At 52.3% G+C, this 16,730-nt stretch overlaps 1 protein-coding gene across 1 annotated transcript in view; it reads right to left on the bottom strand.

Moving 5' to 3' along the window:
* Positions 1 to 4,830, bottom strand: part of LOC130213175 (uncharacterized) — a 7,402-nt gene extending 2,572 nt beyond the window's left edge. The window contains exon 1 of the mRNA XM_056444641.1: positions 4,699 to 4,830. Coding sequence (XP_056300616.1) covers positions 4,699 to 4,830 — 132 coding nt within the window. The remainder of the gene's footprint in view (positions 1 to 4,698) is intronic.
* Between the last annotated feature and the right edge of the window lie 11,900 nt (positions 4,831 to 16,730).

The raw sequence follows: 16,730 nt of genomic DNA, 5'->3' as shown, positions 1-16,730 counted from the left end.
GACCTTCTTGACAGAGCTTATAGTTAGGGCTGAACTCAGGTTTTGCCTGGTCCATTCCCTTGATATGCCAGCTATAGGCTTATAGCTGCCGGGGACGTTTTAGGATGCACTGAGTACCTATCTCCTTTTTTTTTCTCTCTTAAGGATGACAATTTTCATCTCTCAATCACACGTTACATTAACTCTGCTTTCTCCCGGAAGTCCTTGACTTCATTGGCCCTCATGGGGCCAATGGACCCCATGAGACGGCATAGATCCCATCTGCCTGATGGATCGCTGGGCCGGGAATTCTGCTCATGACTACGCCTAATTGTCCGTTGAGACTCCGCCCACCTCCTCCTCCCCCACCCGCTTATCTGCCTGATGGATCGTGGAGGTCTCCATCGTGAATATGCCTACTATGAACTATTCATACACTCTGTCATATTCATTGAATGTATTTTCAACTCTACTCTGTCCTTCTGTACACATTGCATCTATTGCATCTGTCCATCCTAGGAGAGGGATCCTCCTCTGTTGCTCTCCTCCAGGTTTCTCCCCTTTTTTTCCCCCTGAAGGGTTATTTGGGAGTTTTTCCTCGGTCCGATGTGAGGGTTTTGGGGCAGGGATGATCATGTGTACAGATTGTAAAGCACCCGAGACAAATTTGTAATTTGTGAACCAATTGGCCATACAAATAAACTGAATTGAATTGAATTGAAGGTAAAGCATGCTGGTACCCGGAAAGGTCCGTAATCGGGATCCAGCATAGGCGCCTGGCATGGGACGTGGTGAGGGTAAAGTCTGGAGATGTTCTTATGGGGAAGCATGTCTCAGAACACTCACCTCCATGCTATCACCCTCCCCCAAGCCCAGTCCATGTGAGGGTTGTGTTGAGTAAGCCAGGCTGGCTCAAAATGAGGGGTGTTGCAGGACTGAACAAGTGAAAACAGATAGTCTCGTGTGATGGTGTGGGAAGGCTAGGTGAACAGGAGAGGAGCGATGAGATATCCGACAGAGTAGACGCCCATCGAGGCACTTAGCCCAAGGGTCTGGCAAGCAGGGTGGGCCTCCAACCCTAACTTGCAAGCCAATTCAGTGTGCATTAGGTTAGCATCCGAAGCACAATCCACCAACACCTCCTGGATTGAGAGAGATATGTTGGAGAAATGATAGAAACCCTTGGGAGTGACCGAGGGGGAACCACGGATACAGCTGTACGGCTCAACTCAGTGTTGTCCCTCTCCCTGATGAGCCCGGCCTTTACTGGACAGGAGGCAATGAGGTGGCCCTCTGGTCAAGAATAGATACACCTGCCCTCCGATGCCGACGCTGCCGTTCCTCGTGAGTCAAGGTGGTCCTCCCGATCTGCATGGGTTCTTTCACGGAGAGATGGGGAGCTGGAGGTGCTGAAAGGAGCAGAGAACCTGTGGGGCTGGGTCGGTAGAGGTTATGGGGAAATATATCTTGGTCAAGGCGTGGACCGGATCTCCGTGGGAGAGAAGGAGGCAGGACCAGGTGCTGAAGCATCAAAAAGAGCGGCCAGGTCTCTCTCCTAAGCTCCCCAAGACGTGCTCTCCAGCCTCCAACAGCAAAAGCGATTAAGGCATCGAGACTCTCAGAGTCATCCTCACAACTAGTTCCTCCTCACTGCCATTTAGTCCCTCTGAGAAAACCCCTGGAGAGATACATCAGACCACCCAGAATCCTGGGCGCTTATAGTCCTAAGTCAATAGAGTACTCAAGCTACCGGCGCGGGGTCCCTGTCGTCAGTGAGAGCAGACGTGAGGCAATGTCCTTATAGCTACACAGAGTGATCAAAAACCTTCCCGTATCTCACTCAGGTGAAGAGCTGGAATGAGGAGTTGGCAGGAGACTGACCTCCCATATGCTAGAAGCCCAGGCTACATCGCTCTCCCAGTGAGTGAACCCATAATAAAGGCAATCTTAGCTCTATCAGTCAAATACCTAGATGGTTGCTGGTCAAAGACTAAGGAGCACTGCATGAGGAAAGTATTCTGACGTTCCCAGATCTCAGCATACCGCTTGGAGTGTGGGACGTCGTGGCTCCCGGGAGCCAACGGAGGGGTCAGAGGAGAAGAGAAAAGAGAATTCTCTCCCCAGTTTAAATAAGAGAAATGCTAAAGGCAATCTGGTGGAGCTGCAAGTTGGTCGACGTTAGAATGAGGGTCTGGAGGAATCTGATCATGCTTTGATCTTTGTGGTTGTGACCACCCACTTAGGAGACCTTTGAGAGGCGGAGTGAGGCCTGACGGAGATGATCAGAGTCCACGCTGAGTCCATATTTGGTCGGTTCGCATCATCACGACTCTGGATTTCGGGGCTGCCGCACGGAACGAGGGACTCAATTGCGTGAAATGAGGAAGTCAGATTTCAGGAAAAAGTAAACATCTTTTACTGGGCAAATGTTTAGAGACGAACCGGCTGACAGACAAGAGGTCGACACAGACTAAATACACAGGAATGAGGCACAGGTGGAAATTAATGAGGGCGGGTCTGCAATCACACAGGAGTGGTGGCACACATGGAGGGAGGAGTCTGAAACGAGAGACAAGGTGAGTGACAGACAACACAACAGAAACAGACCGTGAACACAGAACTACCCAGAGGGTTCACAAGAATGTTAACGCCCACCAGGCCATGAGAATGTGACCAGCCTCCTCAGAACCTGCTGTGAAGCTGGATGTGCCTCTGTGTGGTTTCTGTCTTTAAAATCATCCTCTGCAGTTAAACTCTGAATATCAAAAATCCTCCGAGGCACAGTCATTTAAAACATCATTAACTTTGGATAAAAACAGCTGCCTCTTCTGTCCCAGTTGTTGGAGCATACACATTTATAAAACGACATTAAAAAGGCTGAACTGCAGAAGCCACAAAGAACAGCCTCCTCCACGATGTGTTTGACTCCAGTGACCGCGGGCTGAATAGCGCCCTGAGAAGAGGAAGCCCACCTCCGCTGAGGTTGGTGTTGTGGCTCAGGAGGACTTCCCTCCACTCCCTCCCTCCAGTCCGCCTCGTTGGTGCTGTCACAGTGCTTGTAAGAAGAGAACATCGTTGGCCTTCATCTTGTTAAATTCATAAATAGATGTTCTCTTACTGTCCCTCGCTTTCCATTTACGTTTTTAAAACTCCGGGATCAATGTGTTCATTAAAAAGAAAAGAGTTTAAAACAAATAAAACTTCAAACCAACAAATCAAATAAAATTAACAGCATTGGAGCTCACCTCCCCCTGCTGGATGCACTCCTACTTTGAGTAAAAATATTTTTAACTTCTAAAAACCTCTTTGCTTTAAACTTTTTCTTTTTTCATATGGAGTTAGCGCAAGACTTTATTAGTGGTCACGAGGTCAGGGAAGTGATCCCTGACCTCCACTTTCCTTTTGTTTTTTGTTCTATGTAAAACAGACTTATTTCATCCGCTGTGTGAAGCCTTGTGTTTGACTGTTGGTAGTTAAAACAGAGGAGAATCGCTGTCGCCTGACCCCTCCTCGTCACTGCTGTCCTCCACCGGCCCCGCCTTGACCTCCTCCTCCTCCACACCCTGCTGGCTTTGGCACTACCGCGCCAACAAGCGCCCACGCTTCTTTCTTCTTCGGGGCCTCTTTCTGCCCCCCTGGGCTTCCTCCTCGTCCATCTCTCACCTGCTCCGCCCCCTCCTCCCTGCACCGTCCTCCTCCTGCCTCTTCGACTCCAATTCCACCTGGTCCCACCTCTTATGGGCTTCTCACCACCATTGTCCTCGTCTTTTTTCTTTTTCCTTCTCCTCTCACTTCCTCATTATTTTTTTTTTCTCTTTTTCTACCCCACTCCCCACTCCACCTCTAAGCCTGTGCCACCATCACCACCACCACCATCACCAATATTATTTTTGTTTTTTAATCCTTTTTCCCCTTCTTCTCTTCTTGTTTTCTCCTCCCTCCCCACTTCCCACCTCACCCACAGCCTCTACCCCACTGCTCTTATGAGATCTCACCCACATCCTCCATTTTCTGGTCCGCTTTTCCTTTTTTCTCTTCCTCTCATTGCTCCCGACTCCACCCACAGCCTGCTTCTCACTGCCCCTGTCCAGCTCTCTCCCACCCTCTTCCCCACCTCGCCACCCTTACCCCATCGCCACCATCACCACCATCACCTCACCTCATTCATCCCCACCACCATGTGTGTCGTACAGCAGTAGTGACGCCGCCGCCGCGCCTCTCCGCTGGCCACCTGCCGCCCCACGCTGGTGAAGCGCGGCGGCGCCGCCGGACGGACCCGTCAGCTTGACCAGCTACGCAGGGTCGCCTCGCCTTTGAGCAGAGACTCCGCGTGTGTGCCCTCCTCCTCCCTCATAATGAAAACATCTTCGCTCGCCGAAGACGTGCCAGATATTATAGTTAACATCATCTACTCTGACGCTGAAGCGCAGGTTTAACTCCGCCCGGTCACCGTTGAGTATCATATAAACCGATCTACGGTGACGGCATGATGTGCTTCATCGAGCTCTCTCCTTGAACTCGCCTCGGCGAGATCTCTCTGATCGGGAGACCAGCCTGCAGTGCCGGGAGAGCTTCCTGCGTTGAGAAACTCATCGGAGATGAGCGGAGGGACGCTTGAAAACGAGGACTCTGGTGGACGGCTGCTCCAGCGGAAACACCTGGCACAAACAAATTCCTCCACCGAGAGACCTCCTCCACCACTCGGCTCACCTTCCCCACCTGATCCAGGAAGATCACGACCAGCTGCTCATCTTTGGCGGCGGACTTACGCTGCCGTTGAACCCGACCTTCCTTCCCCGGACTCAAGCCCGCCGAGCCATTCCTCCACGCTGCACGAGGAGTCACCGGCATCTTAATCCCAGGTCTCCTCGTGCAGCAGCGGCTGGGGGGAATCGTGCAACCATTTCACACGCGCACCGAAGCCCGTGGAGGCACCGCAGCATGGAAGACACCCAGAGAAAAACCCAACAACTACCAAACAAATTAAACTATCAGAAACCCAACCAATAAACCATAAAACTAAATACACACAACTATGAAAAAGAACAGAAAAGAGAGAAACACACAGACAACGCTCCGCAGCTCTCAAACACACACCCTGTCGCCTGACGCTCAGCGTGAACTGAGAGAGAGAGAGAGAAAGAGGGAGGGAGAGAGAGAGAAAGAGGGAGGGAGGGAGAGAGAGAGAGAGAGAGAGGGAGAGAGAGGGAGAGAGAGAGAGAGGAGAGAGAGAGAGAGAGAGAGAGAGAGGGAGAGAGAGAGAGAGGGGGAGAGAGAGAGGAGGGAGGGAGAGAGAGGGGGAGGGAGAGAGGAGGGAGAGAGAGGAGAGGTGGAGGAGAGAGAGAGAGAGAGAGGGAGAGAGAGAGAGAGGGGAGGAGAAAGAGAGTGGAGAGAGAGAGAGAGAGAGAGAGAGAGGGAGAGGAGAGAGGGAGAGAGAGGGAGGGAGAGAGAGAGAGAGGGAGGGAGAGAGGGAGAGAGAGAGAGAGAGAGAGAGAGAGAGAGAGAGAGAGAGAGAGAGACAGGTAGAGAGAGAGAGACAGGTAGAGAGAGAGAGACAGGTAGAGAGAGAGAGAGAGAGAGACAGGTAGAGAGAGAGACAGGTAGAGATTTTTTTTTGCTTTTTGAAAAACACTTTGTTTCACATTTTCTCAGCTTTTACATAGCTTTAAAAATAAAGTGCTTAAAAAAATTAAGTTGTTAAAAATAAAAAACACCACAACCAAAAATAAAACATTAAAAACAAATAAAACATGTTTTACCTCATAAAAAGTGGTGCAAACTCCAGCTCCTCTTCCACCACAGAGCAAACAATACCGTTAAAACACCAGCGTTGTTTAAAAGCATCCAGGTCTCCAATGTGTTTATAAAACCTGAACTCCAGCCAGAGTCTGGCTCTGATGTTACAGAGCCACACTGCCTGGCCTCCTGCCCTCTCTGTTTTCCACCCGACTTCCTTGTTAAATATATGGCCATTTGGTCACGGATAAAAATTGAGGAGCTGCCATTTTTCTTTTCCGCCTTTTGTAGGCAGCTCCTATGATAAAACCTTCTGTAAAGCCACATTAAAAGACTAAAACCAATGTTAAAAGAGCGAAGAAACTCAAAAGTCTCTACACTCGTTAAAAACATGGTAAATAGTCTCCCGGAGGTCACAGAAGGGGCACTGGCTCAGGACAGCGGGATTGATGACTGAAATAAAAGCGTTGGACGCGACAGCACCGTAAAATCCGCCACTGGAGGTCAGCGGTCCTTTTCTTTAGGGAGGCTTGTATAGGACCCCCACTGCGGCCAGGCCTCCATGCCCAAGTCTCTCTGACCACACAGTGGGCGGTCTGTTGCACAGTCTGGACCTGTTGATACTCTTCACGAGGTTAAAATACAAAGTCTTCTTGTCTGCTTTGTTCAGTGTGCAGTTTTCTGGGTGGCTCGTTCTTAGCAGGGGCGGTGAGTCCCCCAGCCGGGCTGAGGGAGATGTTTGGGAAGGGTCTGCAGGGTCCGGCTCTGCTCTCTGCTGGCTGTAGTCGTTGAGAGGCTCCTCCAACCCGGTCAGCCTCTGCCTCCACAGCTCCAGGAGCCTCCTCGCCACCCGGTCGGAATGCATCCCAGCAGGGAGCCCAGGGCCGGGGTCGCTCAGCCGGGCCCCACTGCATCCACCAACTGCTGCAGGAAAGGGTCTTTATTAGCAGCAGCGCCTGCTAGTCCAGGGGTGACGCTGCTGCTAATGTCCAGTCGTGCATTATAAATTAATGGTTCTCTCAACAACCAGAACCGAGAGTCAGACTGGGCACCTTTCGTGCTTAAAAAGGGCCCACGACTTAAAAACACCCTGATAAAAAGGAGGCAGCCCACTTAGTTTTAAAATGCTGGAGTCTATTATGAACAGAGCAGCATCCAGCCCCAGGTTGTCAGCACGTCTGAGGATGCAGCTGGCCACGTCTCGCCACACTAAAAACCCCGGACTCGTTAAAAACTTCTGAACAAACTGTAATCTAAAAGTGGCCGTCCGGCTGGCCAGGTGGACGAGGCCCTGTCCCTCCTCTCTGGCTAAAAACAGCACCCCCTGTGGCACCCAGTGTAGACCCTCCCAAAAGAAATCCACCATCTTCTTTTGTATGTTGGCTAAGAAGCCCGAGGGAGGGTCTAAAACGGTCAACCTGTGCCACAGTTGGGATGCAATAAGATTGTTTAAAACCAGTACTCTACCCTTAAAAGACATCTGGGGGAGCAGCCACTTCCATTTGGAAAGTTTCCCCTCTATCTTCTCTGTGACGCCCTCCCAGTTCTTCTGGACCATGCTCGGTTTCCCCAGATATATTCCTAAATATTTAAAACCGTCCTTTTTCCATATGAGCTTTTGTGGAAGAACCGGGAGGCCGCCACGCCACTCCCCCACAGCGAGGGCTTCGCTTTTCTTCCAGTTCACCCTCGCTGATGATGCCGTGCTAAAATCATTTAAAGGTTTACATCATTTTGATTCTTAATAAAAACAACAACGTCGTCGGCATATGCCGATAAAATCATTCTCTTACTAAAACCAGGTAAAACCAAACCATGCAGGCTAGAGCGTATTTTAATGAGGAGGGCTTTGAGGAGAGTGCGTAGAGCATCCCGGACAGAGCACAGCCCTGCCGGACCCCTCTACCCACTCTAAAAGGAGCACACAGCCTGCCGTTTATCTTCAGCACACTCTCAACATTACTGTACAACACCTTGATCTTAGCTATGAAGCCAGCGCTGAACCCAAACTTCCCAGAACTTTCCAGAGGAAGCCGTGTTCAACGCGGTCAAAAGCCTTTTCCTGATCTAGAGAAATCAGACCAGTGTCCATACCCAACGAGCTGGAGACCTCCAAGACGTCTCGAATGAGGTGGACGTTGTCCACCATGGACCTGCCGGGCACACAGTAGGTCTGGTCCCGATGGAGGACCTGCTCCATAGCTCCCCTCAGCCTGGAGGCCAGGACCCTGGACAGAAGCTTGTAATCCACACACAGCAGAGACACAGGGCGCCAGTTACCGATGTCCTGCGGGTTTCTTTTTGGCATTAGCGTTAGTACTGCCCTCCGGCAGGACATCGCATGGAACCAGAGGCCAGACTCGTTGAAGACGCCCAGGATGTCCTTCCGAGGACATCCCAGTATTTCTTGTAGAATTCAGCGGGAGGCCGCCGATTCGGGCGCCCTCCTGCATTCCTGCAGGCAGCTTTCAGCTCTTGGGGGTTATGGGTCTGTCGAGGCTCCTCATTGGTCTCCCCAGAGACCTGAGGCAGCTCCCACAGAGCCCCTCCGTCGACTCTCCCTCCTCCCTATACTCAGTGGCATAAAGGGAGGTAAAACCCACCGCCGCTTCCGGATCTGGCTTGGCTCCACAACCGGCTGCCCTCGTCCGTCAGCAGTGAGTGGATCACTCGCCTGCCCACCTCTTCTCCAGGCCGAAGAAGAAGCTAGAGGAGTGTCCATCTCCGCGATGGTCTGGAATCGGGACCTGACCAGTGCGCCTTGTACTTTAACCAACAGGTCGGCGAGAGCCGCTTTTACTGAGGACTTCAATATGTCCTCGATCTCCTGTGGACTCAAACTTTCTAGGTCCACTATCTCAGTCTCCAGGTCCTTCATAGATCTGGTGACGTCTAGTGACGTTGAAAGTGTGCTGCTGACAAAGGAGCTTAATTTCTACCTTACCACGGTCCCACCACTGCCTAAGATTATTAAACTCACTCTTCCTCAGCCTAAAATGCCCCAAAATAAAACAACACCTCCCTAAAAATCCTATCGAAAGTTAAACTGTATTAAAATGCCAATATGCGCTCCTGGGTAAAAATTCTAATAAAACATGACATAAAACCAAAGAGTGATCAGTAAAACCAGCCGAATAATGCTGCACATTTTAAAAATATTAAAATGGTGCTTAAAAACATAAATACGGTCTAACCTGGCTGAGGAGATCCTTCGCTCCCTAACGTGGGACCATGTGTACTGTCGGCAGTCCGGATGCATCCTTCTCCACACGTCCACCAGGCCATGAGAATGGACCAGCCTCCTCAGCACCTGCTGTGAAGCTGGATGTGGCTCTGTGTGGTTTCTGTCATTAAAATCATCCTCTGTGCAGTTAAAATCCCCCCCCAAGAATAAAAAATCCTCCGAGGCACAGTCATTTAAAACATCATTAACTTTGGATAAAAACAACTTCCTCTCTGTCCCAGTTGTTGGAGCATATACATTTATAAAAACCACGTTAAAAAGGTCGAACCGTGCTTTCACAAAGAACAGCCTCCCCTCCACGATGTGTTTGACCTCCAGTGACCGCGGGCTGAAGGCCCTGGAGAAGAGGAAGCCCACTCCTCCGCTGAGGTTGGTGTTGTGGCTCAGGAGGACTTCCCCCCCCCCACTCCCTCATCCAGTCCGCCTCGTTGGTGCTGTCGCTGTGCGTCTCTTGTAAGAAGAGAACATCGTTGGCCTTCATCTTGTTAAATTCATAAATTGATGTTCTCTTCTTACTGTCCTCGCTCCATTTACGTTTAAAACTCTGACTCTGAATGTGTTCATTAAAAGAAAAGAGCTTAAAAAACAAATAAAACTTAAAATCAACAAATTAATTAAAACACATTGGAGCTCTCCACCTCCCTGCTGGATGCACTCCTTTACTTTGGGTAAAACTTTTAATTCTAAAACCTCTTGTTTGTCTAGTTTATTTTTTCTCATGTGGAGTGGCACGACTGTATTAGGCCACGAGGTCAGGAAGTGATCCTGACCTCTACTTTTGTTTTGTTTTTGTTTTATGTAGAAACAAACTTATTTCGTCGCCTGTATACTGCTTTTGTTCCTGACTATTTGTTAAAATCAGAGGAGAGTCGCTGTCCTCTGACCTCCTCATCACTGCTATCCTCCACCGGCCCCGCCCCTGACCTCCTCCTCTCCTCCACCCTGCTGGCTTTGGCCTCGCTGCCGCGCCTGGCTCTTTTTCCTTTGGGCCGCTTGCCCCCTGCTTCCTCCTCGTCCATCTCTACCTGCTCCGCCTCCTCCTCCCTGCACCGCCCTCCTCCACCTCTTGACTCACCCACCTGTCCTACCCCTATGGGCTTCTCACCACCATTGCCCTCATCTTTTTTCCTTTTCCTCTTTTTCACTTTCCTCATTATTCTCCACCCACTTCCCACTTCCACCTCTAAGCCCGTGCCACCATCACCACCATCACCAATATTTTTTTGTTTTGTTTTAAATCTTTTTGTTTGCTTTTTCCCCTTCTTTTTCTTGTTTTCCTTCCTCCTCCCCACTTCCCACCTCACCCACAGCCTCTACCCCACTGCTCTTGGCAGATCCACCCACATCCCTCCATTTTCTTGGTCCGCTTTTCCTTTTTTTTTTCCTTTCTCCTCGCCCCGACTCCACCCACAGCCTACTTCTCACTGCGCTGTCCAGCCTCCCACCCTCTCCCCACCGCCACCACCCCCCCGCCACCATCACCACCATCACTCCCATCACTCTCTCCCTCTTTCATACTCACCACATGTGTCAGATACAGCAGCAGTGACGCCGCTCGCCGCGCTCTCTGCTGGAATCGGCGGGTTTGCCGCCGCAGCGCCAGCCAAGGCCCGCAGCGTCTCCTCTCAGAGACGCCGCGGTCGCAATCCCCGCTGCTGCAGCTGCGGCAGCCGCCGCACCTGCCTCGCCCCACGCTGGTGTAGCGCGACGCGGCGCCCCGGACGGACCCGAGCCGCCTGGACCAGCTGGCGCTGGTCGCCGCGCCGAGCAGGCCCCAGCGGTGCCCTCCTCTCCGCAATGAAAGCACTTCATCGCCGGCGAAGACGCTGTAGACGTTATAGTTGAAATCATCTACTCTGACGCTGAAGCGCAGGTTTAACTCCGCGCCCGTCGTTGAGTATCATATAAACCGATCTACGATGACTCATGATGTGCTTCATCTCACTCTCCTTGAACCCCGATGAGATCTCTCTGATCGGGGAGACCAGTTTTCCGTGCCGGGAGAGCTCTCTGCTGAGGAACTCATCGGAGATGAGCGGAGGGACGTTTGAAACGAGGACTCTGGTGGACGGCTGGTCCAGCGGAAACACCTGCACAAACAAATCTCCCACCGAGAGACCCTCCTCTACCACGCGGCTCACCTTCCCCACCTGATCCAGGAAGATCACGACCGAGCCGTTCATCTTGGCGGCGGACTTCACGCTGCCGAACCCGACCTTCTTCCCGACTGCCCGAGCCAATTCCTCCACGCTGCACGAGGAGTCACCGGAGATCTTCATCCCGTGTCTCCTCGTGAGCAGCGGGGGGGGAACCGGGGCAAACATTTCTGCCTTGAGCCGGTGAGGCACCGGCAGCGGGAAGACACCCAGAGAAAAACCCAAATAACCACCAAACAATTTAAACTACTGTGAAACCCAACTAATAAACCACATAAACTAAATACACACAACTATGAAAGAATAGAGAAGAGAGAAACACACAGACACAACGGCCCTTTCTCAAACACACCTGTCGCCTGTTGACGCCAGCGTGAAGAGAGAGAGAGAGAGACAGAGAGACAGAGAGAGACAGGCAGAGAGAGACAGACAGAGACAGAGACACAGAGAGAGAGAGAGAGACAGAGAGACAGAGAGAGAGAGAGACAGGCAGAGAGAGAGACAGGTAGAGAGAGAGAGACAGAGAGAGAGACAGAGAGAGAGAGACAGAGAGAGAGACAGGTAGAGAGAGAGAGAGACAGGGAGAGAGAGACAGGAAGAGAGAGAGACAGGTAGAGAGAGAGAGAGAGACAGGTAGAGAGAGAGACAGGTAGAGAGAGAGAGACAGAGAGAGAGAGAGAGAGAGAGGTACATGAGTACTCTACATGGAGCACCAGGTCCTGGTCTCACATGTTTCAGGTTCTCTTCACAAGAACCTTTAAAGAGCTTCAGAATCTGTCCACACACACACACACACACACGAGGACACACACACATACTCAAGTGTGTACTAGTACTCAAGTATGTGTGTGTCCTCGTGTGTGTGTGTGTGTGTGTGTGTGTGTGTGTGTGAGTGTGAGTGTGAGTGTGAGTGTGAGTGAGTGTGTGTGTGTGTGTGTGTGTGTGTGTGTGTGTGTACCGGGGCAGCTGAGCGCCTCCTTGGCCGTGATGCTGCGGCTGCAGGAGGAGCACAGCGTGGTGGAGGACACCATCAGGGAGGTGAACACGTGGCCGTTGCTGTAGCGCGCCTCCCTCTCGCGCGCCTCCTTCTCTCGCTCCTTCAGACGCCCCTTCTCCTTGTTCTGGGGACACACGCAGGGTTACGTCTCCATAGCAACGGCTTCATGTTGCAACGCGGTCACATGGTGCAACCAGGAAGTCATATCGACCAATCACGTTCAAGGATAACAATAAACAAGCTAGCAGAGCTAGCACAAGCTAACAGACTAGACCAAGGCTGTGGCTGTGTCAGTTTAATAACGGGTTAACATGACACCGCGAGCGTTTGCCCACACGCCGCCCGATCATTAATACCGTTACGATAGCTATCTAAGCTTGTCCTTCTAGAAATAATTGTAGCTTTCAATCATCGTTGTGTGTTTTTTTAATGTCGTGTATGTATTAATTTAAATGTAATGGTGGTCTGGGACAGAGCACTGAATGGCTATCCTCTTTCTGTTTCCTGCCCAGAGACGTTTCCTGGAGGTGCTGGTGCTGGTCCTCTGCTGCCCTCCCGACATCTGGCTCCAATGACCTCTGGCACCTCACATCCACCTCCAGGGCCTTTAAGAAGATGGACCGCCATCGCGTCTTCAGTATCCCGAAGGACCTCTCCACAACACACCTCGCCTTTGACAGGCAGCAGTTGTAGCTTGGAGGTGGACAGGCTGCCTGAAGGGGGTCATGAGGCAGATGGGTTGGGACAGGCAGGGTAGCCACCATCCCCAAGGATACAGTATCCTGGTGGAGGGGATGACTGCTCATAGAAGACGGGGCTGTTATTCAGGACCCTGGCATCATGCTCTGAGTCGCCCACACACACTTCTATGAATTTGCTCTTATCATCCCAGATGGCCTGCAGCTGGATGGAATGAAAAAGCTTCCTGTTAAAATAGCAGGCAGCATCCTCCTGGGGCTTCACTGGGGCTTCACGTGGCAGTCATCAATAGCCCCACCACTCTGCTGAAGGCTGCCCACCTAGACGGCAGGGCAGGGAAGGAAGATTATATTAATATGAAAGTCATTTTATCAAAAAAATGTTGTCATTGAGGTTTTGTAGTCTTATTGCGTTTTCTGATTTATATTAGAATTGATGCATGTTTGTAACAATAATTAATATGCCTGTGTGTTCAATTGCTCATTGATTCCTGTATCAGGGTGAACTTCACTACAACAGAGATGTGTATAAAAGTACAGTCAGTCAAAGTAGGCCTATTACTGTGTGAATTCAAGCAGATGATGCCTATCATTTCAGTGGATAATTCTTAAAACTAATTGTAATCTAGGGACAAACATGTACAGATTTGTCATGTTTTATTTCCATATGGTGTGTATGTGGATTGCAAAGAAGAAGGCTACTTCTGACAAGATAATTGAGAATTTAGCATACCTAGCGAGGAGAATTTAATTGCAACTACTACATGAAGCTATGCTGTGAAGGTAAGGCAAAATCACACAATTAAATCTACATATACCATCTCGACTTCAGCCAGAAGGCGGAGGCTCCTGCCGCGATGGTGGAGGTATCGCAGTTTCCACATGGGGTGGAGAAAGGTAAACAAGGGACAACAAGAGGGCAAGAAGTGCTTCATTTGGTCACTTTAAGGGTTTGGGTATCGCAAGCAGATCCTCCCGGCAAGTGGTGAGCAAGTTACCCAGGTCTACAGGGGGTTGTTCCATTTGAATTTGAACAGAGACCAGGTCTACAGGGACCAGGTCTACAGGACCAGGTCTACAGGACCACCAGGAACAGAGACCAGGTCTACAGGGACCAGGTCTACAGGGACCAGGAACAGAGACCAGGTCTACAGGGACCAGGTCTACAGGGACCAGGAACAGAGACCAGGTCTACAGGGACCAGGTCTACAGGGACCAGGAACAGAGACCAGGTCTACAGGGACCAGGTCTACAGGGACCAGGAACAGAGACCAGGTCTACAGGGACCAGGTCTACAGGGACCAGGAACAGAGACCAGGTCTACAGGGACCAGGTCTACAGGGACCAGGAACAGAGACCAGGTCTACAGGGACCAGGAACAGGGACCAGGTCAACAGGGACCAGGAACAGGGACCAGGAACAGGGACCAGGTCTACAGGGACCAGGTCTACAGGGACCAGGAACAGGGACCAGGTCTACAGGGACCAGGTCTACAGGGACCAGGAACAGAGACCAGGTCTACAGGGACCAGGTCTACAGGGACCAGGAACAGGACCAGGTCTACAGGACCAGGAACAGGGACCAGGTGGGACCAGGTCAACAGGGACCAGGAACAGGGACCAGGAACAGGGACCAGGTCTACAGGGACCAGGAACAGGGACCAGGTCTACAGGGACCAGGTCTACAGGGACCAGGAACAGGGACCAGGTCTACAGGGACCAGGTCTACAGGGACCAGGAACAGGGACCAGGTCTACAGGGACCAGGTCTACAGGGACCAGGAACAGGGACCAGGTCTACAGGGACCAGGTCTACAGGGACCAGGTCTACAGGGACCAGGAACAGGGACCAGGTCTACAGGGACCAGGTCTACAGGGACCAGGAACAGGGACCAGGTCTACAGGGACCAGGAACAGAGACCAGGTCTACAGGGACCAGGTCTACAGGGACCAGGAACAGGGACCAGGTCTACAGGGACCAGGTCTACAGGACCAGGAACAGGGACCAGGTCTACAGGGACCAGAACAGGGACCAGGTCTACAGGACCAGGGGACCAGGTCTAGGGACCAGGAACAGGGACCAGGTCTACAGGGACCAGGAACAGGGACCAGGTCAACAGGGACCAGGAACAGGACCAGGTCTACAGGGACCAGGAACAGGGACCAGGTCTACAGGGACCAGGAACAGGGACCAGGTCTACAGGGACCAGGTCTACAGGGACCAGGTCTACAGGGACCAGGTCTACAGGGACCAGGAACAGGGACCAGGAACAGGGACCAGGTCTACAGGGACCAGGAACAGAGACCAGGTCTACAGGACCAGGTCTACAGGGACCAGGTCTCAGGACCAGGAACAGGGACCAGGTCTACAGGGACCAGGAACAGGGACCAGGTCTACAGGGACCAGGAACAGGGACCAGGTCTACAGGGACCAGGAACAGGACCAGGTCTACAGGACCAGGAACAGGGACCAGGTCTACAGGACCAGGTCTACAGGGACCAGGAACAGGGACCAGGTCTACAGGGACCAGGAACAGGACCAGGTCTACAGGGACCAGGAACAGGGACCAGGTCTACAGGGACCAGGAACAGAGACCAGGTCTACAGGGACCAGGAACAGGGACCAGGTCTACAGGGACCAGGAACAGGGACCAGGTCTTCAGGAACAGAGACCAGGTTCACAGGGACCAGGTCTACAGGGACCAGGAACAGAGACCAGGTCTACAGGGACCAGGTCTACAGGGACCAGGAACAGGGACCAGGTCTACAGGGACCAGGTCTACAGGGACCAGGAACAGGGACCAGGTCTACAGGGACCAGGTCTAGGGACCAGGAACAGAGACCAGGTCTACAGGACCAGGTCTACAGGGACCAGGAACAGGGACCAGGTCTACAGGGACCAGGAACAGGGACCAGGTCTACAGGGACCAGGAACACGGACCAGGTCTACAGGGACCAGGTCTACAGGGACCAGGTCTACAGGGACCAGGAACAGAGACCAGGTCTACAGGGACCAGGTCTACAGGGACCAGGAACAGTGACCAGGTCTACAGGAACAGGGACCAGGTCTACAGGGACCAGGTCAACAGGGACCAGGAACAGGGACCAGGAACAGGGACCAGGTCTACAGGGACCAGGAACAGGGACCAGGTCTACAGGGACCAGGTCTACAGGGACCAGGAACAGGGACCAGGTCTACAGGGACCAGGTCTACAGGGACCAGGAACAGAGACCAGGTCTACAGGGACCAGGTCTACAGGGACCAGGAACAGGGACCAGGTCTACAGGGACCAGGTCTACAGGGACCAGGTCTACAGGGACCAGGAACAGGGACCAGGTCCAGGAACAGGGACCAGGTCTACAGGGACCAGGAACAGAGACCAGGTCTACAGGGACCAGGTCTACAGGGACCAGGAACAGGGACCAGGTCTACAGGGACCAGGAACAGGGACCAGGTCTACAGGGACCAGGTCAACAGGGACCAGGAACAGGGACCAGGTCTACAGGGACCAGGTCTACAGGGACCAGGAACAGGGACCAGGTCTACAGGGACCAGGTCTACAGGGACCAGGAACAGGGACCAGGTCTACAGGGACCAGGAACAGGGACCAGGTCTACAGGGACCAGGTCTACAGGGACCAGGAACAGAGACCAGGTCTACAGGGACCAGGTCTACAGGGACCAGGAACAGGGACCAGGTCTACAGGGACCAGGAACAGGGACCAGGTCTACAGGGACCAGGAACAGGGACCAGGTCTACAGGGACCAGGTCTACAGGGACCAGGAACAGGGACCAGGTCTACAGGGACCAGGTCTACAGGGACCAGGTCTACAGGGACCAGGTCTACAGGGACCAGGTCTACAGGGACCAGGAACAGGGACCAGGTCTACAGGGACCAGGAACAGAGACCAGGTCTACAGG

The sequence above is a fragment of the Pseudoliparis swirei genome, chromosome 22 (genome assembly GCF_029220125.1).
Source record: "Pseudoliparis swirei isolate HS2019 ecotype Mariana Trench chromosome 22, NWPU_hadal_v1, whole genome shotgun sequence".
In the NCBI taxonomy this organism is placed as follows: Eukaryota; Metazoa; Chordata; class Actinopteri; order Perciformes; family Liparidae; genus Pseudoliparis; species Pseudoliparis swirei.
Note: the sequence above shows the minus strand (reverse complement) of the source record. Positions and strands in the feature narration are given on the sequence as shown.